The sequence below is a fragment of the Procambarus clarkii genome, chromosome 30 (genome assembly GCF_040958095.1).
Source record: "Procambarus clarkii isolate CNS0578487 chromosome 30, FALCON_Pclarkii_2.0, whole genome shotgun sequence".
NCBI lineage: Eukaryota > Metazoa > Arthropoda > Malacostraca > Decapoda > Cambaridae > Procambarus > Procambarus clarkii.
Window position 1 is genome coordinate 14,316,560 of NC_091179.1, and position 27,948 is coordinate 14,344,507.

General features: G+C 34.8%; 1 protein-coding gene and 1 long non-coding RNA gene across 3 annotated transcripts; one reads left to right on the forward strand and one right to left on the reverse strand.

The window, feature by feature from the left end:
• Positions 1–45: 45 nt before the first annotated feature.
• On the reverse strand, positions 46–27,624 carry LOC138370080 (uncharacterized). 2 transcript variants are annotated; one of them, XR_011230024.1, is made up of 4 exons: positions 26,941–27,624; positions 6,175–6,292; positions 1,091–1,207; positions 46–604 (listed from the first exon to the last, which is right to left on the reverse strand). It is a non-coding gene; the product is annotated as an uncharacterized lncRNA (long non-coding RNA). The 2 variants fall into 2 exon arrangements; XR_011230023.1 differs by having other exon boundaries at positions 1,091–1,203; positions 26,941–27,621.
• Positions 1,121–22,706, forward strand: LOC123765490 (uncharacterized). The gene is made up of 10 exons (XM_045754109.2): positions 1,121–1,173; positions 3,227–3,270; positions 4,442–4,690; positions 6,569–6,820; positions 8,906–9,040; positions 9,507–9,664; positions 9,982–10,105; positions 10,977–11,348; positions 13,599–14,684; positions 16,702–22,706. The coding sequence occupies exons 2-10, from the start codon at positions 3,261–3,263 to the stop codon at positions 16,848–16,850; spliced, it is 2,535 nt and encodes an 844-aa protein (XP_045610065.2). The 5' UTR covers positions 1,121–1,173; positions 3,227–3,260; the 3' UTR covers positions 16,851–22,706.
• Positions 27,625–27,948: the final 324 nt, after the last annotated feature.

Here is a 27,948-nt window from a genome sequence, read left to right on the forward strand (position 1 = left end):
ATATATATATATATATATATATATATATATATATTATTTATTTATTTATACCTAAACGGGGTACCACCTCAGGTGCAAGTCCCAGCTGTGTCTGGGTACAAGTGACAGGATGAACAACCCAGCGGGTTTTCTTCCTATTGAGGAGTGTTGTACATGCTGCTATGGCGATGTGTCCATTCACAAGATGAGTGGCGCTGCCCAATAAAACTCGCCCCTCGGGGCAAAAAAAAAATTTTTTAGATGGAGTGACAATTGCATATTTCCAAGCTATGTGAACTTTCCCATGGTGTAGAGATTTCCTGGATTGGAGTTTCAGTGGTAGACATAGTTCATTGGCCTGTTCCTTTGATTTTGGATTGAATTCCACCCAACCTGGAGCTTCAAATTTCTTTATCAAAGCACTTCCTGATTGTTTCGCACATTTTGGCATATCCCTTAATACATTATCTTCCTCTGCTTCAAAACATTTTTCTCTTTTCAATTATGATGTCAGATTCATTCAATTAATTGTTTTATAGGTAAAATTCCCCATTTTAAGAGTTTAGCCGCATCATTTATCAACCTTCTCAGGTCTGAAACGTTCTCTGCTGTTGCTGTGTCTGCCCTGAAACACATTCCCGGTAGCAGTATTCGGTAGCAGGCAATTTCGAATGGGTGATACATGAGCAAGCAATGACAAAGGTAGGACTAACCTTAGAAATACTAAATAAATTAACCAATGTTTAGTCTAGTGCATTTATTGCGCATCCCATAGCCATCCTATGGATGGTAGTAGAAAAGGTTACAGAGGCACATATTAAGTACAGGAACTGAACCTCAATGTCAGAGTGAACAAATGGTACGCACTCAAATATGAAGTGGCAAAGCCAGGGTCCATATACGTCTTCAAAAATAGATATTTCAGAGCCGGGCCCTAATGGCTCAGAAACCAAGAAAATGGCCAAGAAACCAAGAAAGAAAAAGAAAATGGCACCAATTGATTGAAATTTGAGATATAAGTTTAAAGTGCTAAAGTTCAACCCCAAAAAGCAATACAATATGTAATAAACTGTACTTCAGTATTGCCCTCAATAATAATTTTATAGTTTACCTCACTAGTAGACCGGGCCAAGTTTTCTGTAATAGCGAGACGTAAACAAAGCCGAGACGCCAGTCGCCGACGATGACTTGGTGGTAAGATGCTCTCTTCAGCTCTATTTTACTCTGGCTAATGAAAATAAAACGTTAACTTGTAAATTAATAAATGTCAAGATTGATTTTAAAATTCGGTAGCAAATAAATGAACACTACATCTTAAGATTAACTTTGTGCTCTAGGGGAATCAATACTAAGCATTTTGGTGCTCGCCAGGTACCGGTGTACTGAGGTTTTCAACTAATCAGACTTTAACAATTAACATGTTATTCATATAGCAGCTAAGGATTGCACTGTTGACAGCTAAAGCAGCTGCATGTGCATGTATTCTCTAGTTTTTATTACCAATTCAACCTAATTAGAAAATGTATAAATACTGATATTAAATTTGGCTAGGCCTATAAAGTTATACTAAAAATTCACTGTCGGGGGACAGGAAGCCAGAGTGTATTCATACACGTTAGACTTGTATCGAGGTCCCCCCCACCCCCAAAGTCGAATTACTGATCTCGCCCAGGATGCAACCCCACAACAAGCTGACTAACTCCTAAGTACATATGTGATTCTAGGTATACAGATTCATTAGGTGAAAGGAAATGTGCCCAATCATTTCTGTCCCGCCTGGGATTCTAACCCGGAATTCGCGATTGTGTGTCGAGAACGTACCAGACTGTACTACCTGGACCCTAGTCGAATTACCATTGCATTATCATGCAATAATAATAATGCTTAATTAGGGGAAAGTACATACATACAAAATGAGTAATAAGCAAAATATTGGATTTCTAGATAGAGCTATGTATACAAAGAGCTATATACTATGCCTAAAGCCATACGCACAGCATTTTGGACATGACGTGGAAAAAATAAACTAGAAACTGAGACAAAACTAATTGAGATCAAATTACAGTTGAAAATAACGCAGTTAGAGGTTTGAAATTTCATATAGCCTAGTTCTATGATACAATATTGTGTGTCAGTGTTCCATGTCATTTTGGAAATAGACCATATTGGAATAATGAACCCTAACTTCGTGATTATGGATACAGTATATTCACAATACTGTACAGTATACAGTTTGTATACAATATTGCCTCAAAAACAATTATCACTGCCCTTTAATGATAGTTATGCCATCCTATTACAGTACAGTATATTACATCCAAGTAATGCACCCCTTCATTATTTGCTTGTATGTAGACGATGAGTCACAAAATCGTGGCTGAAGATATGAAGACTAAACCATGAAGACCAGTAAGATGAGAAGACGACTTGCTTCTATGTGCAAATTTATGACCCATCACCATTACAAACATTATGTGTCATAGTTGAAAGGTTCTGAGTTCCAATTCCCATACCAAGACCACCATTTGGGCAGCATTTCCTTTCATTTGATGCCTCTGCTCTCCTAGTAGTAAATTGGTACCTATGAGTTGTGTGTTGCATCCTGGGAAAGGTCAGTAACTGACCCTGGAAGGACCAACTTTGGCAACCATATATATACAGCCACCACTACAACCAAAAGTCACACTGCAACCTCAGCCAGCACAACTACAAAAGAATATAACTTCAGCTATTACATCAACCATGTCAAACACCATAATGACCTCAGAAATTACACAATAACTACCTCAGTCAGCACTGCAACCACAATCACACACCAGGACACAGAAAATTTAGAGCCACCACAGAGCCAACTCAGGAGGCAGGTTCAGCACTTAAACAACCACTTAATAAGGAAAAACCATCAGGCAAGATGTGCAGCTTAGGTCCAGATAGCAAGAATTAAGGCCAAAAAAGCTTTATTTTATACTGTATTGCTGCCCCTGAATCATTGCTATCATGTTAGAATACTGTGTTATAGAACATTAATGCAATTTTGATGCATCCTCTTCTAAATGCTTTAAATAAAGATGAAAATGTTCCACCTACATTATCATTATACAGTACATGAATTTCTGAGAGTTACACTTGATAAGTTTCACTGTGGTAAAACTAGACAGACAATTCAGCATTGTTTTTAGGGTGAACTTGTATACCGATACAACAGTTTTATGTATAGATAACTTGTATTTCATACTTTGTGTTCCAGATACCTTTGCTGTTTTTATGAGGGTTATCTACAGATGAATAAAGGTACGTTTAAATTTAAGTACTGTATACTACTGTACCACAATTAGTTACTTTAATTATAATTAAATTTAGATTTTCTGGGGGAATCCTCTTCGGCTTTCCCAGAGCTAACCAGGCTGATATGAATGTATTAGACCCTGGCACCAGTCAATGCGCATGGAGTTCTAGGCCTACCGGGGACCATGAGCCAGAACCTGGCCCCCCTCAGAGAGGCACGAGGAACAGTGGTCTATAGAAACCTATGTCTGCCTCTACTCTACACAGACACCTGTCTTGTCAAATCGGCTCTGATGCACAACCTACTCAACATGAACCTTAGTCCTGGCTTTGTTGCTGTTGACTCTTCCCTTTCACAGTATATACTCAAATATTCTAAACTTTCTAACAAACGTGACCTAACATGAGCCTACTTTTCATTTTTTCTTTCTTTTTTCTTTTTCTTTCTCTTGTTTCTTTCACGTTCCTGGTCACCATTCCTTCCCTCCCCCGTCCCATCCCAAATCTTTATCCTGACCCCTTCCCAGTGCTATATAGTTGTCATGGCTTGGTGCTTTTCCCCTGATAGTTGCCTCCCATTCTTACCCGTATTATTACACCTTGCATTCCCGTACCTTTTGCCTTGCTCTTATCTTCCTCTAAGATTTCCGTTTCCTCACCTCTCTTGCCTTACTTAATGCCCTTGCCTCCCTCATCTCATCACAATCGACTTGATAATGGTCCAGGATGAACCAAAACATCGTCGTCTCTTCAATTTCTAGTGTGTGGTTTGGCCAACATACATACATTTTATTTATATATATATATGATAATATATGTTGCCCAAACCACACACTAGAAATTGAAGAGACGACGATGTTTTGGTTCGTTATCATTAACAAATACTGTATTTTGTGAATATTTAAAACATAAATTTTAGTCATATAATATAAAAAAGTGGGCAAAGTAACTTGGTATTAAGATCAATATGTTCCCAGTGTACAGAATATCATATACAAAAATAAACATACTGTACTTTTTTAAGGAATTTTATACAGTACAGTACTTAAAGTTCTGATATATTTCAATGGACCAATCAGTCGTCTGAAATGTAAATTTGCCAATCATATCTAATGAAGCATTTGAATAAATCTTTTAAGTATTGTTTGTGGAAAAATATAGGACTTTTTTTTTTCAGGAAGCAACAATCACTATACTCTGCTTCTCCAAGATGAAGCAGAGACTGATGGAGTAGGGTTGGAAGAGGAGGAGGAAGTTGAAGATGGGTTGAATGTGATGGAGGAAGAGGACGAAGAGGAGGATGAGGATGAGGAAGAAGATGATGAACCCATGGAAGATAGTGACGAAGAGGAGATATTTAGTAGTAGCAAGCACCGCACACTCACACACCATGAAGGTGCAAATTTAAATGGGCAAAATCATATAGGTAAGGAGCTCTACAGTACATATTTAAGCTTTGGTTTGGGAGAGTTTTAGGTTATGGAAATATAGTTTGTGATTTATGAATATAATCTTGATACAAAACCAGTATTTTTTTTTTGTTAGTAACCAAACTCTTTCAGCACAGTGTATAAAAAAGGTTAGTATATTCTGTGTTTGTGTAAGGGTATAATTTTTTAGTCCATTCTTAAAGATAAGAATGTGTGTAGGGGTGATGGATGACAAAAATGCATACATACTGCACTTTCTTAAGCACAAGGTAATCACAGTGACATGATCAGGACAGGGATTGGTACCTGCCTGGTAAACATCAGGTGCATACGACATTCCTCCTTAGCTCCCTAAGCCACGACATTCATAAAGGTGTGGCACTTGTCTGGTGTTTACCAGATTGCTGGTTCAATTCCAGTCTTACTCCAATGATTTTAACACTTTCTAAAAGTTTCAAATCCATACAATGCACTTCATTTTTCATTAAAAAATACTTAGCATAATAAAATACAGTATCTGTTGCCAAAAGCAATACACTACCTGCAGTAATAATAACATTATAAGTAGAAGTACAAAATATATAATGTAATAAGCTGAGGCATGCCACTGTGCAAGTCAGCCAGTCAGCTGCATCTTCCCATTTACCAATCAAATGTTTGGCTCCACAAATACAAATAAATAATACAGATACAAAATAAAAATTAAAATGTAGAAGATATACAAAGCACATGATGTGAAAACAAAGTAAATTGTTCCAAGCAAGTTACAAGAGTTAAAGCAGGCATCATTCATAGTATTGGTTATGGTGGACTGAGGGCTAGCTCCTCTCACACACTCCCAAATAATTACCACAAATAACACTGGGCCCTGGCTGAGGCATAAGTGGCAAGGGAAGCTGGCTAAACTGACCAGGCCATGGCTGAGGTAGAATTAGCAGAGGAAATAGGTAATATTTGACAGGAGCATAGCTCTCATCCTATAACTACATCTAGGTAATTACAGAATCTAATATATGATGCTCATAAACCTCCTCTTCAAACAGTGGGGAATTTAAAATCTGACACACTTGCTGCACACAAGGACGACAGAAGTCTACATCATAAAGCCTGCTCCCACAAAACAGACACAGCCTGATAAGCAACCACACGAGAGTACAGCTCGTCTAACACCAATATCCAAAAAACAGCATACAGTTAGGTGTACCAGGCACTGGGAAAGTGTCTGGTCAAAGCAAACATTAAACCACATTCTTGAACACTCAGTGATGGAGGGTGTAAGCAGCCATCAACCCCAAGAAGCATGCACAATCCATGTGCATGCTTTTAACACCGGGCCCCTAACACTCAAAGGAACAGGACCAGCATATTAGGCAGGTGGTGAACAAGCACCAGCACACAATCAACAGACTGTCTCTTCCTATCAACTGGCCTCACAGAGTAGTACAAGCTGCAAACACTGTTCAGAAATGAGATACTGTACCTTGAGAGGAGGCAACTTATAGAAGAGTGTGTCTGCAATCCCTCAGAGCAGGTATCTCTTGCTGGATATAAGGTAACACAATTACAAGCTGACCCAGCAAAGACAACCCTGGCCAGAGCTGGAACAAAATGGAATGCTAGAACACACACATTATGAATGGATAAATATATCATGAAGCATTTAAATGAAACAAAGCTATTGCTTCTGGCAGAAATAATGTTTCTGGGTGAAATTTTAAACTGAGCTTAGTCAACATTTAGTAGTTGGTAAAAGAAAGTATCATTGAGGGGAAATGGCAATGATTTCTTATGTTAATTTGTTTATGCAACAGGCAAATCAGTCCACAATTACATAGGGTTAATAAATCATTTTAATTAATTTTCTCTTGTTACAGGAGGCCATGGAAATGAATACCGATTATTGAATAATAATGATGCAGACCTCAAGACAGTTTTAGACACGCCTATTACTATTTGGACACCAACACCCATGTCACCTGCTCGTAGGGCATGCTTCATTGCATCCATTATGTTGGGTATTCTAGTTGTGGCGACCTTTCTCTGGGTGCTACCTTGTGATGTACAGCCTTGTGAAGGAGAACTTGAATTGAGAGACAGAGATTGGGCTGTGAAGATTGAAGGAATGGGTGAGTTGTGTAAATGCTTTGTGTGTGAATTATTATTTATTTGTGGACACAATACATGTATTTACTTACCATATTACTTTGGCCTTAAGTCATATAATTTAAATTGTATGTTTGGCTCACAAAAATAACACTTGCAATTTAAAACTTTCAATCCCAGGTTATTTACTGTATGAGATGCATGCAGTGTAGAATTACTGCTTGTGACAATATGGATCCTCATCAGGGAGTGGAATTTGAATGTGACAACTCCTAACAGGAATGTAGATTTAAAGAATGCCTATGCTTACTTTAAATGAGGAATGCCTACCTTATGGAAAGAGTAATATATACAGTATATACGGTACTTATGAATAATAATATTAAGTTCAGATAATTATAACAGATCTTTGAAAGTAGATAAGGTATTGAAATAGTTATTAAACAAAAATATAGAATAATTAAATATTATAATTCAGCACCATACAGTATTTTTTATATTGATCAACATTTGCACATTTGAAAGTAAAATTGAAAAATTGCAGTGTAGAATTACTGCTGACGGTTTTGGCCTCCACCACCTTCTCGGCTAACTTGTTCCAACCATCTACCACTCTGTTTACAAGAGTGAATTTTTTTATGTTCCTTCGACAGCTTTGTTTGCTTAGTTTAAATCTATGACCTCTTGTTCTTGAAGTTCCAGGTCTCGGGAATTCTTCCCTATCAATTTTATCAATTCCCGTTACTATTTTATACGTAGTGGTCATATTGCCTCTTTCTATCGCCTCTTTCTATCTTCTAGTATTTTTCTTTCTATCTTCTAGTATTTATCTTCATGTTTAATAAATCTAACCTCTCCTCATAGCTCTTGTCCTTCAGTTCTGGAAGCCATTTAGTCGCATGTCTTTGTTCCTTTTCCAGTTTGTTGATGTGCTTCTTAAAACACAGGCACCATACAACCACTGCATATTCCAGCTTTGGTCTAACAAAAGTCGTGAACAGTTTCTTTAGTATTTCGTCATCTATGTATTTAAAAGCAATTCTGAAGTTAGAAAGTGTAGCATAGGCTTCACGCACAATTTTCTTTATGTGGTCCTCAGGTGATAGTTTTCTATTTAGAACCACCCCTAGATCTCTTTCTTTATCAGAATTCTTTAAAGATTTCTCATAATTTATAGGTTGTATGGGATTTATGTTCTCGTATTCTACATTCCATAACATGGCATTTATTCACATTAAATTCCATTTGCAATGTGGTGCTCCATACACTTATTTCCAGATCTTCTTCAAGGGCATGACATTCATCTAAGTTTCTTTTCTTCCCTATTATCTTAGCATCATCAGCAAACATGTTCATATAATTCTGTATTCCATCTGGTAGATCATTAATGTAGACAATGAACATTACCAGTGCAAGAACTGAACTCTGTGGTACTCCACTCGTGACATTTCTCCAGTTCGATACATTGCCTCATTTTTCTGTCAGAAAATTTTTCATCCATATTAAAAGCCTACCTTTCACTCCTCCAGTATGTTCCAGTTTCCAGAACAACCTCTTATGTGGAACTCTGTTGAAAGCCTTTTGTAGGTCCAGATAGATGCAGTCAACCCAATCATCTCTTTCCTGTAAAATTTCAGTGACTCGATCATAGAAACTGAGTAAATTCGTTACGCAGGATCTTCCAGATCGAAAACCATACTGTCTGTCTGTTATTATATCATTTTTCTCCAGGTGTTCAACCCATTTAGTTTTAATTATTTTTTTCAATATTTTGACTATTACACTTGTCAGTGATTCAGGTCTATAATTGAGGGGGTCTTCCCTACTGCCACTTTTGTAGATTGGAACTGTGTTACTCTTTTTCCACATAACAGCTACAATGCCTGTACACAGGGATACCTTAAAAATCAGTTGAAGTGGAATGCTGAGCTCATGTGCACATTCAGAACCCATGGCAAAACTCCATCTGGACCAACTGTCTTGTTCATTCGCTATTCCTTTTGAGAAAGGGATAACAGAAATCAAATGATGATTTGTGTGTGCTTAACCTAGAAAAGTTGGTGTCAAAGCCTAGTAAAATTTTGTTCCCTTTCTATAATATCTTCTAGGTATCAATCAAACCAAGCTAGTTCAAAGACTTGATGGAGGGAATAATGTTCTTCTCAGTTACTACACAGCAATCAACATATCCAGTTGGGAGTCAGATAATTCCTCTTTCCCAGATGATGAATCATGGCAGTCTGGTTAGTATTTTATGTTTAAATTTTATTACCAACGAATTTACAGTGATTTTCCAGTATTTAATTAAATGATGATGATGATGATTAGAATAGCACATTTCAGAATATTAAAGTTGTATTTAAAATAATTTTTAGACATTTAGAATGAAAGCTCTTGGAAATAAAATAATGTACCATAGTTTACTTTGATATAATGCAGTTTAGACCAAGTGAAACAAGTTATCTCCTGGTCAAGGAGAATGTATATTGTTGCCTGCAGCTTTCACTATGTTATGGTCCGTTTCCAGGCAAATCAGTGTTTTCTTTCATGGAACTGCTTTAGATAAAATGGAGGTGTATCTGTCATATTTTGCAACTTTATACTGTGTAAGTACTGCATCAGATTACTTTATATCAAATATCTTAAATTATGTGAACAGTAGCTAATTTTAATTAGTTTCATTTTTGTTTAGTTTTCCACTTATTTCAGATAACACACAAACAGATTGTAGCAACTGTGGCTTAAGTGGCAGCAGTGTTAGTGAGGGTGATGGTCACTGCGGCCTTCTAATGCTGGATGGTAACCTGGGCAGAGAAAACTGGCGCATTTCTCTAAGGGAATGCCCTGTAGATCTGCAATGTGATTTGGTAAATAGAAGTGAATGACGTTAGCAACTCTGATTAATAATGGCTTCATCTATAGTGCCATTATTAGATATTTACATCTTTATTCATATATTTATCTTCGTGTTTGATGACAATATTTATTTAGATTCAATGTTTCATAGGATCTTTTAATGTACATAAATACAACATAAGCCATTATTTGTATATTAAAATTGCTTTATATCATACATTTCCTGAAAAATATATAATTTATCTATGTGAGCTAAACATTCTTATGGCTTTTTATTTTTATTGCATAAAACATAATGGTTCTTGTTATATTCCTCATTTTCCTTTAGCTTGATGTTAGTGGAGACAGAGTACCAGACTGCATTGTCCGGGGTGCTAATTCCATGGTCTCCATGATTGAGGCACGATATGGTAACCTTATATGGCACTTACACATGCATAAAGATATTGAAGGTTAGTAATTTTCTAAAGTTATGATCCTCACTTGGTAAACATTATTTAGGAGTGTATTATATTTATTTTACAAAACTATATAGCAGGAAGAATTATCTTTGCCAATGCCTATTTGCAATAGAACAATTAACATTAATAAATATACGATAAATAACTTGCACTTTTGTATTCGCGTATTTTATGTAACGATTTGAAACTACATCAAGTCTTTCGCACTCTGCTAAATGCTTTATCAAGATATGAGTTAGAACGATCCTTATGGTTAAGATGAGACTTGCATCTCAATGTTGAGATGTAGTTCAAAGCTTTACATAAAATACACAATTTCATAAGTGTGGGTTTTTTATCCTGTGTTATGTTTATGATAAGACATTACATTACTTATTAATAAACATTTTATAGGAATAAATAAAATAAGATTGAAGAAAAGTGTGTTGGATACAACATGATTAGTTACTTTACATGATACTCAGATTGAAAGGATTAAGTTAAGTGGCACACATTTTGAAAGGGTAAGGTTAGATTAATGTACTGTACATATTACATAAAATATAAAATGGTTAGGCTAGGTTACTGGGTTAGGTGGAGGTTTCTCAAATTGTTTGTATTTATATATATATATTTGTTTTTATTATTGCTGAATGAACGTTTGAAATGTAAAAAAGAGAGCGAGAAGGGTAAAAGTTAAAAAATTGATTCTTGAAAGTGGAACGCAAGCTAAAGAGAATGGCTACAGTAATTAGAAAATGTTATCTTTAAAGTGAAATAGGATAAAATCATGCCGAGACATGTTTTTTATTTTTATTTATTTCAGACAAATGTTGTGTGCATTGATTCTGTTTCAACTTTATAAACTGGATAAAATTTCCAGATTCATCACCATCTCAGCCAACGAGCCACACGTCACATTCACCATTAAAACTTTACAATCCTGGACCTGCACTCCTCCTTCCTGATGTTAATAATGACAGTTTTGGGGAGCTTCTCTTCTCAGGCTTGTTGACATCCAAGAAAATGCATTCTTGGAAACAGGAATATCCAGATTCTGAAACTTGGAGTACTGAATCAGAGTTACCAGAATCTCTAACTTCACATTCCTTGATAAACCACTTAGTTCTTGTGTGTGGCCAATCAGGAAGTATTATTGGTTCCCCATTAGTTCTCAAGCAGTGCCAAAGGATACTGTCAGTTACATCAGATGGCCAAGCAGTATCATATTCATGTTTGGGCACTGTAGGTAATGGTAAGTATATTAAATTCCTAAACCTCTAGATGTTGGTATGTAAAAAATAAATGAGACTGATAGTTATTGCTATTATTGAGAGATTCAAGTATCATCCAGACCTCACCTACAGTATTAATTTGAGGCATTTTGTCAGAATATGTCTTCATGCAAAGAAAAATTCACATTAATAATTATCCATCTATTATTTGATGCATTTTTCGAGGTACCTGTGGGACCTCAGTTGGTCCTGGAGGTATAGCACTGTGGGTGCCAAGCCATAGGGAATCACACCAGGCTTTGAGATCCACTTCTCAGCCTCTCCTGCTTTCTTCTCTTACAGATAAGATGAGGCTGTCTTTTCTGTTTTATTAATACTGTAAGAGCTTAGTATTTCAGAATCCAGTAACCCAAATTTTTGAGTGATGCGAATTAATTCGGGTTCAGTCTTCTTTCCCATTTTAACCCCTTAACACAAACAAGAAATCGAGTAGGAATTAGAGTTCAAGTGTTTCAGTTTTTAACAAAAAGTTTGGTTAGTGTAATTTTTGCTTTAGTAATTTTAAGTACTGAAACTCAAATAAATTTGAGTTTCAGTGCTTAGTTTCTCAACTCCAATAGATTTTCAAGTTACTGTATTGCAGTTTCTGTCAAATGAGACACCTGGATTATTTTTTTTTTTTTTTTTTTTTTTTTTTTTAACAGGAATGTACGAAAAATTAATAGAGAGTTGGATAACTCAAATGCCAGTTAGTCCCATATGATTTGAATTTCCAAACATGGACAGTATTTGTTTAACCTTCAGAGAAGTTGGTCTGCTCTGATGAAATGCTGTTATGAGTTAGCTTGGTGAACTACTGGTGGGGGGGCCTCCCAAAAATAATTTTAAATGTAATGAAACATTCTTCTGGTGGGCTACTCAGTAGCTCCCCATACCCACCCTGTTCCCGTCTATCCCGTGGGAGGTGGGTGTGGCATTTCCGATTTGAGTGGCTCCTGAATGAAGTGACTGGCTGGCAGTCTCAGAAACCTGGGTGACCTGAGCTGCCACCTGGATGTAGTCAAGCACATTATAGCTGCAATATTTACCCCAGCAATGATTGCCCTACTCTCCTGGTGTGATTCCCAAAGGCTCAGGGAACCATTGAGTGACCTACTAGAACAGAGCATTTCATTACATTCACTGCTTGAATTTTCCTTTAGAAGTGATAGAATGTGACACTATATGAACAGAACATTAAAAATAATTGTTTTTTCTCGTTACCTCAGTGTTGATCTGGTATATTTACAAAGTTGTGGTCATAAGTAGATTTTGCCACTGCCAGCTACATACAATGTGCCTATAGATACACTCTCAGCTGTGATACATTTTGCACTTATTATTGCACAAGAATTATTGTAAATAAAATATATTCTCTAATATTAGAAATAAATATATTAAAAAAAAAAAACTGATTTAGATTTGAAACTCATTAAAAATATAAAAATATAAAATACATTTATCTATTACGGTTATATTAATTGTAAAGATAATTATATTTTTCCAGTAGCTCATTTGAACTCTTTAAGAGTCATCTATTGACAGCAGAGGTAATTCTTCATAACCTGACCTCTGAAAACAATGCACTACATGTTAATACACTTCAGAGTAAAAGGTTGATCTTATATTGAAAGAGACACCCGAGAGCTATTCCCACACTGCAAGAGTCAACAAATAATGAAAAATTTAAGAAATGGGTCAAGAAAGGCATAAGAAAGGCACTAAGGCATAAGATATGAAAAAGTATGCTGTGTAAGAGCAGGGACATGGAGAAAATAAAGTAGAGCACTAGGTGTATGGTGTCATTGTAGCCAAGGCTGAGAAACTCATGGGAAGAATACACATTTCAATTTTATTATTCATTGTGTCGTTGGACAAGAAACCAGGTTGTACATACCGTACATGTTAGGCTTATACTGAGGGGTTCCCCCCTTCAGGGTCGAATTACTGACCGTGCCCAGGATGCAACCTCACAAGCTGGCTAACTCCTGGGTACCTATTTACTGCTAGGTTTAACTTGACAATGCTTCTATTAGGTGACCAAGGTTAATTAATTTTATTTTTGACTACCAAGTAAACAGATACATGAAAAGTTCAGTAAAAACTGGCTCCACCATTAGCATTGATTTATATTATTTGTAATCAGCTTTAATGAATTAAATCATTATATTTACTAGGTACCAAATACCCCCATTATATCATCTAATCCAAGCCATATTTATGCATTTCAGAGGAAGTTGGAAAGATGGATCTCACAGCACTGTTAAACCAGATATTAGGTGATGCAGCCCCTACTCAAGCTTCTCAGACTTCCCAGAGCACACAACCTCAAACTCAACAATACCCAATTCATCATTCAGAGAGAGATCCATGTAAAGTGATCGTATTGAATAAAGATGTGTGCCCATATTGTAAATCGGAGATTCATCTTACACATTCAGATGATCAACTTTTGTGGCACAAAGATTATGAACATAGTGCGGGGGTGTCATGGGCAGCTCTTTTAGCAAATGGGGAGTGTCATGGGGCAATACTGAAGATATGGGAATGGAAGCATGTAACTAATCATGTAAAAACTTTAAAATCCTCACCTTCAGTTAACAGAAGAACAACCAAGGCTACCCTCATCAATGACGTAGTAGAAACTGAACCAACTTATCTTGAAAAAGATGTTGAAAATGAAAGTGAAGTTGATATTGCTTTCAATTCAAATAATACCTCTGAATCTAATCAGATATCCGATTTACCATTACACACTTTGTTAAAAACATATTCGGTAGGTAGTCATGCAAATGTAGAGAAAGAGATTATTAATCCAGTAAGAGAGGACTATTCTGGTTTGCAGCCACCAACAACTTTGGAAAGCCCAAGAGCTAAGAGAAACATTCTTCAAAGTTCTCAAGTCACATATGAGCACCCGACAATACATCACCATCGTGGAAAGCAAACATCAGGCAGCCATGAAGATCCTACTCAGCTCTCAGGAAGCTTGACTACGGAACAGAAACACCCTTCCCTGGAACCAGAGAAAGAATCTGATACCCATGACCTTCCTGGAATGCACCAACCTTCAGAACAAATGTTGACTTCTTCAACAATGCCAGTCCCTATTCCAACAGGCATGAGAACAATGCCTCCTAGTGTCCTAGCACCACCTGGTTACCAATTGCAACAAATACATGAACGACTAATTTTTTTGAAAAATAATGGTTCAGTTTGGCATGAAGAGCCATTAGCAAATTTGGGTATAGGAATTACCCAGTTATGCAAGAATGAAAATGCCTGCATACCTAATATTAAATCACATGCAAGATCAGGTGAGTGGTGTGGTTTTCACAAAGTACTATGCAATAAAGCAGGTCTTTTGTAAATTAATCACAGAATTGTGGACTGGATTTTAAAAATTACTGTACTGTGTTCTTTCCTTTTATTTTGTCTTTTATATTAGAATTTACTTAAAACATTTTAATTTTTTTTAGCTTGCATTGGATCTAAAGCACTGTGTAGCATTAATACTGAATTCATTATATGAGAATTTTTGAATGATACAGGAAAAGATGGTCATTATTTATTGCAGTATTAAAAGTTCAACATTGAATGGTGTTTAGGCTGGAATAAATTATCGTACAATATAAAGACATAATATACCGTTAAGTGCTATGATATGGTATTAGGAAAATGCTTAAGGTAGCTGGATTTCATTTAAGTGTTTGATACCGAAAATATTTTACTTTGGTAAACTTAAGCTATTATTGAAGAAAATGACATTAAAAGAAAGTGTTGAGTATACTGAAATGCCCTTTTCTTAGCTCACTTCAGTAGCTTTCCCTAGCAAATATGCTGCTGTTACTGGTCAGACATTAATGTCAGGCATACATAGAGACCACAGGTGAGGTCCATTGCAAAATTCCTTTGCAAGGCCAGCAGCTTATGGGGATCAGATATCAACCCAATAGTGAGACAGGCCCCTTCATTCTATGAAAGCAAATTATAAAATATCAAAACTCCCTCCAAGAAATGTTTAGGAAACTACTTAACAACCAAAACAAAAGTACAATTAAATAAGCAATCATGGTAATTCTTCAACACTACACCCCTCTACCCACAACCAGGTGGCAGCCGGTCAATAGTTGGCACTGCCTAGTGCTCACCCATCATTCTCTAGTCCCTGCCATTACATCCAGTCCCAAGGAGGAGGGTAGACAAGAGGAAATGGAGCTACCAAGGCCAGTCTAGAATGGGGCATTTAATTACACCCATTGCTCTCTTTCTGGAGCTTTTCTCTTGGTATCTTCAATGTGTCTTGGCAACAGTGCCTTGCAGAGAAACCAGCCTAAATACAGAAACAATTAACAAAATGTGTACTGAAAACAAAAAGACAAGAAGGGACTTACTCAAAGAAGTAAACATCTGAAATGAAGGAGTCTTAACAGAACTGAAGTAAAAATCTCCAATTGAGTACAGTATATCAAGCCCAGTGCCACACACTTGCACCGAAGTTGAGCCAGAGCTGGGAAGAAATGAGCAACAAATACCCAAATTGAGTACCAGAATTCCTGGGTCCTGAAGAGGACAGCAGATGTGTGCAATAAGAAAGTTGTGATGTATGCATAATGCTACATAGCATGAGTATGACACTGCAGCCACCAGAAATAAGACATATACACCAGAATTGGGACCCCCAAGTCTTAAAACAAAAAGTTGAAAAAAAAATATGCAGACGACAGTTCTGAATTGGAGTGGATAGGTGAATGCAACTGAAGGATAACCTAGAACTAACAGCATATAAGCAATTAGAATAGCAGAAACTGTTGCAACAATCAAATACAGCCCAAACTGTCAGAGTCCCAACAACAAAAGCTGCACCACTCAATATCTGCAATCATGCCCTGAAAGACCAGTTAGTTATGTTTGTTTCTAACTTTCTGAGAACTCCAGCTTATTACAAATGTGGCAGAAAACCACAAATTAAACAAAGCCAAAAGCTTGGATGCCAAAGAAATATAGTAAACATTCACACCCTGGTCTGCAGTATCCTAAAAAATGCTGGGTCTTGCATCATTTAGTTGTTTAAAGGATCTCGAGATTTTATTTAACGGGATTTGAAAGTTGGTTATGTTATGGCTATTGGATAAAAAGTATTTGACCATTTTTTAGTGCATTTTATAAATTCATCCCTGACTAAGTTTAGCAAACAGTTTATAGAATGTTAATGATTATCAAAGTTACACCTATTCATACTATTCTCACCATTATCATAATTTTACACATCATATGTTGCCATAAAGCTGTAGAACATTGTCTCTCCTTGTAACTGATTGCTTTTTTCAACAGTTGCAGTAACTCCTGGTGTAGAAGAAAGGGCATGGCAGTTAATTTCCAGTAGCACAACGTACGTGAACACCCCCATTAATGGAGAGCAACACCACACTTCCCCTTGGACACTCACTTCCATTGTTAGAAAAATTATTGTTTATGTGTGAAATTTAAGAGAAAATATAATATAGAAAGCTTTGCAGATGTGTGTATATTTATATATAATGTATATTTATTTATTATTATTTAATTTATTTATTTATTTAAAATCATGATGAGTTTAAAGCTGTCTCAAACAAATTCTGTCAGAATGACCGAAGTCTGGCAGAACTGCTGATTGAGATACTTTTAAACTCATCATTGTTCAGTGGTTAGTGTGTGTGTGTGTGTGTGTCTGGAGATACACAAGTTCAATTCCCATTACAGTGCTTCAATATTTTCCTCATTACCTATATCACATCAGTGGCGGCTCGTGGAAAAATAGAATGGAGGGACTGCGTCACTACAAGCTTCTCACAACAGCATAATAATAAATACAAGAAAAATAAAAGGAATAAGTAGACAAAAGACATTTATAAACATACCTTATATGCACTGTATAAGGTTGGTGGAGGTATGGATGGCTGAGGTGGTGACAATATTACTTGAAAAGAAAATCAGTCATTGTTTGTCAAAGGGTAATTAAACTTGTAAAATATCTAAAGCAATTTAAGCACCACTAACAACACATGACACCAACCTCACTCAACGTAAACACTAAACACGGGCCTGACAGTGTGACTGGGCTGCTCCAAATGCAGCTCAACATTGAGAGATGCAGCACCAATAAGTCTTATACTATCGTACAGCATGAAACCTTTTTATCTCATTTTAATGACATTTTTCAAAAATTGGTTATAAATATATTGAAAATAACATATAAAGACTTTTATTATGATACATTTGTTAGTTGCATATTATTTTAGTGTAAGGTTGATGGAGTCATACACCTGGACTGCAGCTCAGCAGCTCCTATGGGCGAGCCGCCACTGCATCAAATTGTGATTTCATCATGTGTGTGTGTGTGTATACTGTATATATATAATTTTTTGTAATTACTGCTATGTAAAGGATTTTTCCCATAGGTACAAACTTGAAGATTATCACTTGTTAAGTTACCATCAATTTCTTCTGCAAATCATTTAATGGGAATGGTTAAAATGTACCATTGCATTGTTGAACTCCATACTGTACTATGCATTATATTGCTCACATATTTACTTTTAGTTCTTAGAACTGTATAAAAAAAGTTATGTGCCTGCTATTTAAATATGAATTTTTGTATGTGAATTTTATTATTTTGAAATTTTAACCAAGTATTAAATTTATGAATTTCTTAAGTGGGGCTTATATAATTTTGTGTATTACAGTATTTAGCTAATGTGCTTACCCATCATCCTGTTTAACATGCTCACTGTACCTTCGCATGAAAAAAGTAATACTTATGAATTACACCATCTTGAGAGACAGGTATTTATTAATGACAATGATCTCACTAACAGTGCATAAACAAGAATCTACGTATAAATTGCATGCATGTGACATTGCAATCAGTGCTACTATGCATATACAGGTTAATTAGCTCTTAGTTGATATTATGCTTCAGGACTTTGAACATTTAGAAGATTTTTTTTTTTTTTTTTTTGCAGGGCTATTTCTGTGCGGGTCCTAAGCCTCTGGCTGGCCCACTTAAAGGGCAATCAAACTTAAAGATATATCAAACTATTTAGAAGAAAATGTTTATTAAAGGGCTATCAAACTAATCATTAAATTCCAATTCATTCACTTGGACATACCTAATTATAGTACTGGCTACAATATTTAGTTTTTGGTGCATACGTAAATTTATGTTATTGGTATATTTTACAAAGGAACAGATCAATATTTTCAGCAGGCATTTAATACTTCTTGCCAGCATATGTGAATGGCATTAGATAAAATTATAATTATTAATGAGTCTTGTTTGCAGAGAATAAAAACCAATGTTCTGCAAAGGAGAATTACATTACTGTATTTCTTTGCCAGTTTAATATTTATTCCCAAACAACAATAATTGCAAATACTGTAGTAAAAAAATATCATACTAATATTGACTTTGTTCAGCAATATATATATATATACTAGTACCCAGTGCTTTTGGTAAATGTAAAATATGTATCTAGAACCAAAATGCATTATAGCTTTTTCAAGTTCTTTGGTTGATGCATTTTTTTTGTTTCCTTCCACCCTCCATCCAAGCAAACCCATCCAACATTACAATAAAATTGAACACATTTGTATATTGTATATATCTATTTAAGTGAAACACTAAGTACAATTCATGCAAATTGTTTTCCATTTTTTGTTGTATCAGGCGAGTACATTAAAATATTTTTTTACATTAGTATTGTAATGTGTAGTGTATGTGAATGCATGAATGTTGTGAATGATATATACAGATATACACAAAAGTAATTAATGTTGGTGGCATTAGTATACCACTAACTACTGTAATCCCATTATTCACAGTAATCCATTTGTGAATAATGCTGCCTCCTCCTGATGGTATTTCAAGAAACACCCTACTGGGTGTTTCTTGAAATATCATCAGGAGATATGATGACAGATTGCCAGCATGATATTTCCTTGTCAGTCATGCATTCCTAGTAGTCCTTATCAAGCTCGGTGACTTTCAACCATGAAATAAAGAGGGAGAGGGGGGGAATGTTTGTCCATGTATTGCAAGTGTAATTATACAAAGAATTATACTCATGGTGTACCATCTTCTGTACATATTTTGCCATTTCAAATTACATACAGAACTCCAGCTTATCACATTTCAATAATGAAATACTCCAGCTCTTAACTTTGCAATGGTTTTGCTACTAACATTCATCTTTTGGAGCATGTTCCATCCCTCCACCACTCTGTTTAGAAAGAACATATTTTTTGTATATTTCTATTTCTTTATTTTACCAGCTCATCTGTGGTTTCTAATTACCCTTATTGCTAGTTGCAGAAAGTCTTCTATATATATTTTCACTTCAACTGTCAATAACTTACATCTATCAATTATATCTCCTCTAGGACTTTCATCTTCCATCCACATAGTTGCATGCCATTGAACTTGCTCTGTTTTATTCACTTTAGTTTTAAGGTGGAAACACTATGCTCTTGTTCTATATTCTAATTTTGGTCATATGAAGTGATTCTTTATAATTTCACCATTTACATAATTAAACACTACCCTAATGTTTGTCAGCAATGTAAAAGGCTTCTTTTACTTTGGCATTTATGTCTCCTCCAGTGACTGTTTCTTATTATTAGAAACCTGGCTTCCTTTCTGGCTCCATCCCATTTCTGTGGCGTGATATAAACATTGAAACCCATCACTCATATTCTGCTTTATTCGTCTCATCAAGAACAATTACAGTTCACTGTAATCAATATTATCACTTACTTTACCTAGTATCTTTGCGTAGTTGGTAAACATGTCCATACAACTCTCCATGTCCTCTGTCAAGTCAGTTGCATAAAATATAAACACAATGGGTATCAACACTGACCTTGAAGAACCTAGTTGGTAATCAACCTCTATTCCGATTTTTTACCCTAGTTGCATACCTTGCATATGTGAAGAAATCCCTCATCTGTTCAAGTAATGTATCATGTATGCTTCCTTTACATTCTAGCTTACATAATAATGTAGCTTTGTATGCAGATTTTTGTCAAACCTCCCTTCATGAAATCTAGGAAGATACAGTATGCTTATTCATCTCTTTCTTGAACTATCGCTGATACTTTTATCACAATCATAAAGTTGGAGATAAAACTTCCCAGTAACGTTTGTTTGGGACAACTTGGCAACATTTCTTCACTCATTTTGCCCATGTTGTACTCTACAGTAACTGGGGACCTAGATGTAAATTGATTAGTCATATTCCCAAGAAAAAAAATGGCAAAAATCAACCTAACAAATCCTAATATAAAAATTACTACAAATGAAGTACATGTTCTTCCTGTCTACTGAAGACTAGGTCACGAATTTACAGGTCATCCCCATTTCTCATTCTCATGGCCACTTGTACATGTTAATGCAAAAGAGTGTCATGTTTAGGAAAAGTACCACCCAGTTTTCTTCATGTTTTACCTCATTACACCTTTCAGTCCCTGCATTTCAGGTGATAATCACCTAGTAACTTTAAGTATTATTCAGTTATGTTTAGTTTTCTGGATCATTTTCATTCTTCATTCCACTCTCTTCCCTGGTTGAAGATTTGCTTGTTGCTGCATTGTATATTTTTGTTTTTACTAATTTCTCTTTGTCAAGATGTAGTTCCACTATTTCTGCATTACCTCCACATTATAGGGATTATATGGCATATTTAGTTTCAACATTTCTATCACTTATTTTCTGTACTGTGCCTTTTACCACTTCAGTTTTACTATCGTATTTATCTTTATTATTACCATTCTGACACTACTTGCAAATTCTCAAGCTTGTACCTATAGTAAATCATTAGCTAATGACTTCTGAAGACGTTAGTTTCTGATGACCACCATTACGTAGTGTAATTACAAACACCACGTGTGTAATTACCTAGGTGTAGTTACAGGATGAGAGCTACGCTCGTGGTGTCCCGTCTTCCCAGTACTGTATTGTCATATGACACCTTGTAACTGCTGACAGTTTTGGCCTCCACCATCTTCTCACGTAACTTGTTTCAACCATCTACCACTGTTTGCAAAAGAAAACTTTCTAATATTTTTTCAACCCCTTTGTTTCCCTAGCTTGAATCTGTCTTGTTCTTGAGGTTGTATGCATGTGTGTGCGTGTTTTTTCTGCATAAAATAATGGATTTTTGTTTAAATTTTGCACTTCCATATACAAGTACTGTAGATTGTAAGATCAATCATTTTTATTCTTGTATTTAGTTTGTAATAATCATATTGTGCCTGTAAAAATATAATTAAATCCATTACATTTATATTTATAAGCATTACCTTATCCGAATTGTGTGCTAGTATATACATCATCAGTCTTTGCTCAAAAGTAAAATAACCTTATTTTTGTGACACAGGTGCTCAGTGTTGAGTTTGTGAATAAAAATGTAGTTTTCTCTGTGTGGTGAGTAATAGGAAAATATAATTTACCAAGTTCCTATTGAATTGATTAAGTTAATGATCCTACAAAATAAAATCATAATTTATTTTAATTGAACTCTTATAGTTGTTTCACATGACTTTTTGTAATTAATTACTTCAAAATGTGCTTGAGCTTAGGTAAAGAAATTTTGCAGCCCGTAGTTAAAAATTATTTCATATTGTTAAACAAAAAAACTTGTTGCATGCTTATAAAATTGCATAAGAGCTTTGCTTTGAAAACATTCATGACTGTCAGGTTTTGTAAACAAAATGGAACACACTTAAATATACTTTAAAAGGATGAATTGGTCAGAATGCTTACACATATTTGTGTGAACATGTATGCGTGTGAAAATTTTTGAAGAAGTCCTTATTTAATTCCAAAATGGATAAACAGATCACTTTTTGCAACTAAATACATTATATAATATATTACTCATCATAAAACTTTGGGCTTGAAAGATTTGCCCCATCACTGTAACTCAATAATTCAAAACAGATTTAACACATTTCAATGAGAACAGCTGTTCTATTACACATTGGTTCCACTCATCTCTTTAATTCTTCCTCATAAATTACAAATACGAATGCCTTTTATTAATTTAGTATGAGAAAATAAAAATTTTAGTTTTATGTTGTTATTTTTAACTTCCTCAGAGATGTGAGTTTTTCTATGAAGTTGTGTTTTGTTTAATGAGCATTTATAAAGTACAGTACAATACTATGTTTTCCAATATCTAAACACAGGACAAGCAACACATTAGATCTTAATATCATGAAAAATAATAATAAAGCCACCTCCATCTTATAATACTGTTCTACACACCTGATTACAGCATAAATAATTTTTCTACCAGGAATACTATTGTTTTCTTGATACTGTATATGGAATTACTTACAGACATCCCTTGCTATATATGAACAACTGAACTTGTGTGAAACTGTATAAAATGAAGTTGCCAGCCCGATTTTTCTTTACTATTATTTTAAGGTACTGTATTCTTCATTATTTATCATCAATTATTCATTGTATTGATTACAATATCTTTAAAAATACTTTCACATCCTTTCTGAATGAATACCTCTTCATCCCATGACAGCAGTCGATGGGGGTAATGTTGATAAGTGAAGTTGTGAAGATGATCTGAAGAACCAAATTATACCGAGGAAGTACAGTATATGGATACCAAGACTCACTAATGTGACTCTGGTAATACGACAAATAATTCATACTGGATTATCTTGGAAATTCCCATTTTTCAATGTGCATTACAAGAATGGTTTAGATTTGGTGCTTAGAGTTTATGTAATCTTTACATCAGCTTCAATCACATATTAATGATAATAGACAATTTATCTAATTTGAGTACAGAGCTTGTTCTTACAGGAGGCTATGTGAAACAAAGCAAATGCAAATACCTCAAGACTCTGTAAATAATTAAAACATATAATGCACAGAGTACACTCTTGTATGTAATTAATATCAGCCTATCCTCCTAAAATGAAACTACAGTATTTGTAGTAATTATTTGATTGAAAGCACCAATATAGTGATGAACTACCAAAAAGTTGACTTTTGTATTACTGAATTTGGATAAACCTTAACTTTTTTAGCTGCAACATAAATATAAGACCTAACCTCGCCTAGGAATCCTAGGCCTAATATAGTACATACACGTGCTATACAAGGCCAAGAAATATTTGAGTCCGGTTTTAGCTTTATTTTTCTGGTCTCTATAATATTAAAAGTACAAAAAAGTGGCTTACTGGTTGTCCATCACTACATGTTTGTACTTTTGACCAAATAGTTACTATACTATCACTTCAGGAGGATGGATTGATACACAGTACTATGGCACAATAACTTAAAAAATGTAGAAAATAAATTCATCAACTTACGCAAGCTACAAACTAAAATTCTTAACAGATCTCATATGATGTACAGATTACTGTACACACACTTCCTAAATATGCAAGACTTGCAACATTAGAAAATGTAAAAGTTTGGGTGGACTTTCAAATAAGTGTACAATACTGTATACAGTATTGGTATCAATAGGATTCATCAAAAACCAAGATTAACTTTCTCGTAAAAAAATTTTGATTTACAAAAGTTCTAATTTGATTACCATACTGTACTGTATTTAATTTGTTCTTAAAAGTATACCTCTTCACTCAATATTCTATTTGTTATGTCACATAGTTTGTGTATTTTGTTAATGTTACCATTGTATAAATACTTTTAAGCATTTAATTTATCATCTACCAATGTGATTGGTATACAGTTAATACTTTACATATACAATAGTAATTTTCTTGAGCATTTGTATTTTTTTTAATTTCAGTACTGTACACACTTGTTTATTTTATGTTTCATGTACTCTTCATTATCTTCACACTAGCTGCATCATCTTTAGTTTTCAATGTCATTATTCTTATTTACAACATTATAGCACTGATAATATGAACACATCAAACCTTCATGAGTTTTGTCTTCAGTTGCCTTTAAGGTAAGATATGCTGTATCCTCTGGACAAAGATTATGGTAGGTAGGTGAAATTAATCGTTTGTATTTAATCTTACAGAATTCTTTGTAGCATGTGTCACTTTAAAACACAGGTAACTAGTAATGCTACGACTTATTCCAGAGAAATTTTAAACATTCTTGTTAACTGTAACTTCTGTGTACAGGCTTCTTGTGTAAAGTCTAAATGTTGCCAATATTTACTTGCCTGAAGACCATTAACCTCTATAGTAGCCTCAATGGGGAAGTATTCATCCAGAATGAATAATTATCGTCAATGATTTGTTAAATATGTTAATAAACTAGTTATTAATTTGACTTAATCTGTGCATTCTGATTTAAAAATTATGAAATTACTGTATGATATAGGCAGTTGTAACATTATAATATTTTTATATGTTATGCTTTTCTTGCACGGTGAGGGAAGCCAATGTAATTTTCTGGCTTGGTTAGTAAATGTTCAATAAAGCGAGTGCTGAACATGCTCCCTTACAAATGTATAAAACTAGTTTTTGTTTGTGGGATGCAACTGTATGTTCTTAGTGTCTAATGCCTTCATATAACAGTATGAATTTTTTATGGTTACAATATACACAAGGCTTTGCTACTGCTTTGTGATTTTAATAATATAGGTGTCAATTGTTCCACTTAATGTTTTAAATAATATCTAGGTGACAAGTGTTCCATTTAATGTTTTGTGGTTGTCCTGTCTCATTAAAAAATGCAAAATAGTTCACTGTATTAAGATTTTCATGTATAAAGGCTTAATATGTTGCAACTGAATTTTATTATATTATTATAAGTACTGTAGTTGTTTATAAATCTTCTGTGATATGAGGATTTTCTGTTAGTTCCCAATTTAACTTTTCTTCTTTAACCCTTTCACTACTCATGTTTTTGAAAACCTCATCCTTCAACTGAAATAAGATTTTTAATATTAAAAATTTATTTATCTTCAATTATTTTAAAAACCGATGTGCAGCATATAAAATCACAAGCAGTTCTAACTTAAATAATTAACATAAATCACTAACATTTATATTTTAAAATTGATGGTGCTACACACCTCTTAAATGATATAATTACTAGAATGGATAACAAATATTAATAAATCTTTTATAGTTAATAATTTCTGTATCACTAATTCATACCTAACATTAAAACACATAATAATTTCTGTGTCAAACTAATATTTTTGTTGACTATCAAACATAACATACTCTTTTTAATTGGCTGGATATGTTCTCAGTGTGATGATCTTAAACTTTGCTCGTGTTCCACCCTCAAGGGCCTTGGTATGGCTCCTGTTTGTGCTACAGGTATCTTTTTTGGCTTGAGATGCAAATTTACACCAAGGGTCGGCACTTAAATGCAACCTGTCATCCAAAAAGACAGTACTACCATTACCCTGGATGGAAGTACAGTACTATATAAGAAAAGGACATGCAAAAAAAAAAAAAAATGCTGGGCCTAAAATAGCATACTGTATTGTAAGCCTAGGATTGTCAATTTAGGCCTATGGCAGGCTAGGTTAGGTTTGTCGTTGCTGCTACGCTTTTGGCATGCCCATTATTAAAAAAAATATGAATATTCATAATACAAATTTTGAATATTTTGTGGTACACTATTCAATATTTTGTACATTCCCTCCATAATAGCTACAGGCTCTATAATTTTAGTATTGGAGTTATTATGCACCTAGAGAGCTATTGCTTATATAAAGCTATACAATATAAACTTTATATAAGCAATACAAGCTTATATAAATACTTTAAGTCAAATTATATACATTTTCATGGGGTACACTCGGCTACAGCTCATATTTGCATTTGTTTACCTAGTTTATAGTTCTCGCACATCAACATATTTGGCAGAATTATCCCACCACCACCCCTTCCCTAATGGCATTTCACCTGGCAATTATGCCATTTATCGTCAGCCACACACATTTGATTTGTAGGTAGTCATATATCAATGCATATAACAGTGAAAGGGTTATCAGTTTAACTCTTGAAATGGTATCAGACTTAAATTTTAACATTTTTAATTCACCACCTTCGATGTTTACCTGTACTACAGTGATACTGTAGTTTTCTTAAGCAATACCGATAGAAAGGATGGTTAATGATTTTTTTTAAATATGAATAAAGGCAGACATAAAACAAGCCAGGTAAAGAATAAGGCGATAGGAACACGTAATGAACCAGAAAATTACCTGTTTCACCAACCGCCATCAAGTTAGTAAACAAAATGTGTTTATGTAAGAGTTAGTGCTTCCTTCAGGGTCAGATGGAGATGGCTACACTCCTTATACATATTGCTCTAATGATCCCCCATCTTTGCAATACAAACAAACACTCGTACTTACCCACACACCTCGTTTTTTATGTTGCAGTTCGATAGAAACATGCAGCCAAACGTCGTTTCCCTTTTTCCTCCATGCTTCAGAGTTTTAGGAATGACGATTCTGTCTCTAACAAATGGGAAGCTTTGGCAAAATGGCCTAACATATATAAGTCGCTGACCAAAACCCAACAAGAAAGAAGTATCGCCTTCCTTCCTTCACTTACCTTCAGCTGGTGAGTGAAGGTCTGGTATCCTGTATCTAGGGACAACTTACGCACTACTTAATATTTGAGTCTTTGTGCACAAGGGCTTCATTCCATGCTACAGTGTTCGCTTCTTGCTCAGTGAATGAATTACAGCATTTCTTCTGACTTCTGCTTGGTTATGTGGGATTATATCTCCTGGTACTACGTGGAGACCTATGGCCACTAGACATGTTTCTCCACTGTTTACTACAATACATTTAAAGTATTGAAGTCCAATTATATGAAATGAATTGGCAAAAATAAACATTATTAGCTTATTCTGAATAAAAACAGAACAAAATATGCTATGTGGAGTGGTAGATTAAAAAATGTAACTACTGTACATACAGTAATGTTATTTAAATAATTCTTTGTTTCTCTTTTACATTTATTAAGTGAACGGTGCCGGGTTGAATTGAACGCTCCTTCCAAGAGGTTCCTGCTGCGATCTCTTTCCCTTATTTTTTGAATCTCATTTTTGCTGACCGCGTGCGCTTTGGTTAACTGGACCTAGTGTGGAGAACTTGCCACCTCCTTTGACACTGCTGTAATAGTGCTGATACTTGACTCTCTGCTGTCCCGATGATTGTTAGATTGTTGAGTAGTTTATTGTAATTTGGTTGAGTGGGGTATGGCTTACACTGTTTTGCCAGCCCTTAACTTCAGAACAAGATCCTTTCAGAAGTTACTTGTTCCGGTGGATCTCAAATGGTATTAATGACGTTAGTGACGTAGTTGGACCTATGACCCAGACTAGGTTATCATGAAAGTTTGGTTTCACTAAATGCCATATGTTTTGGTACTGCTGTGAACATCTTCCACAGGATACATATTTCTAATAGTAAATATTTTTTATGCAGTGGTGTTATAGTAGAAAAGCTAGTTGCACGGCACATGGGTTGATAAATTTATATAATCTTTAATTACATTGAATGTGAAAACAAAACACACAACTGTAAACAAAATTACAACACTTTTAAGATTATT

Coding starts and splice junctions, on each gene's coding strand:
- LOC123765490 (XM_045754109.2), top strand. Junction 6,821..8,905: donor TGTGAAGATTGAAGGAATGG/GTGAGTTGTGTA, acceptor AATATCTTCTAG/GTATCAATCAAACCAAGCTA. Junction 10,106..10,976: donor CATGCATAAAGATATTGAAG/GTTAGTAATTTT, acceptor TAAAATTTCCAG/ATTCATCACCATCTCAGCCA.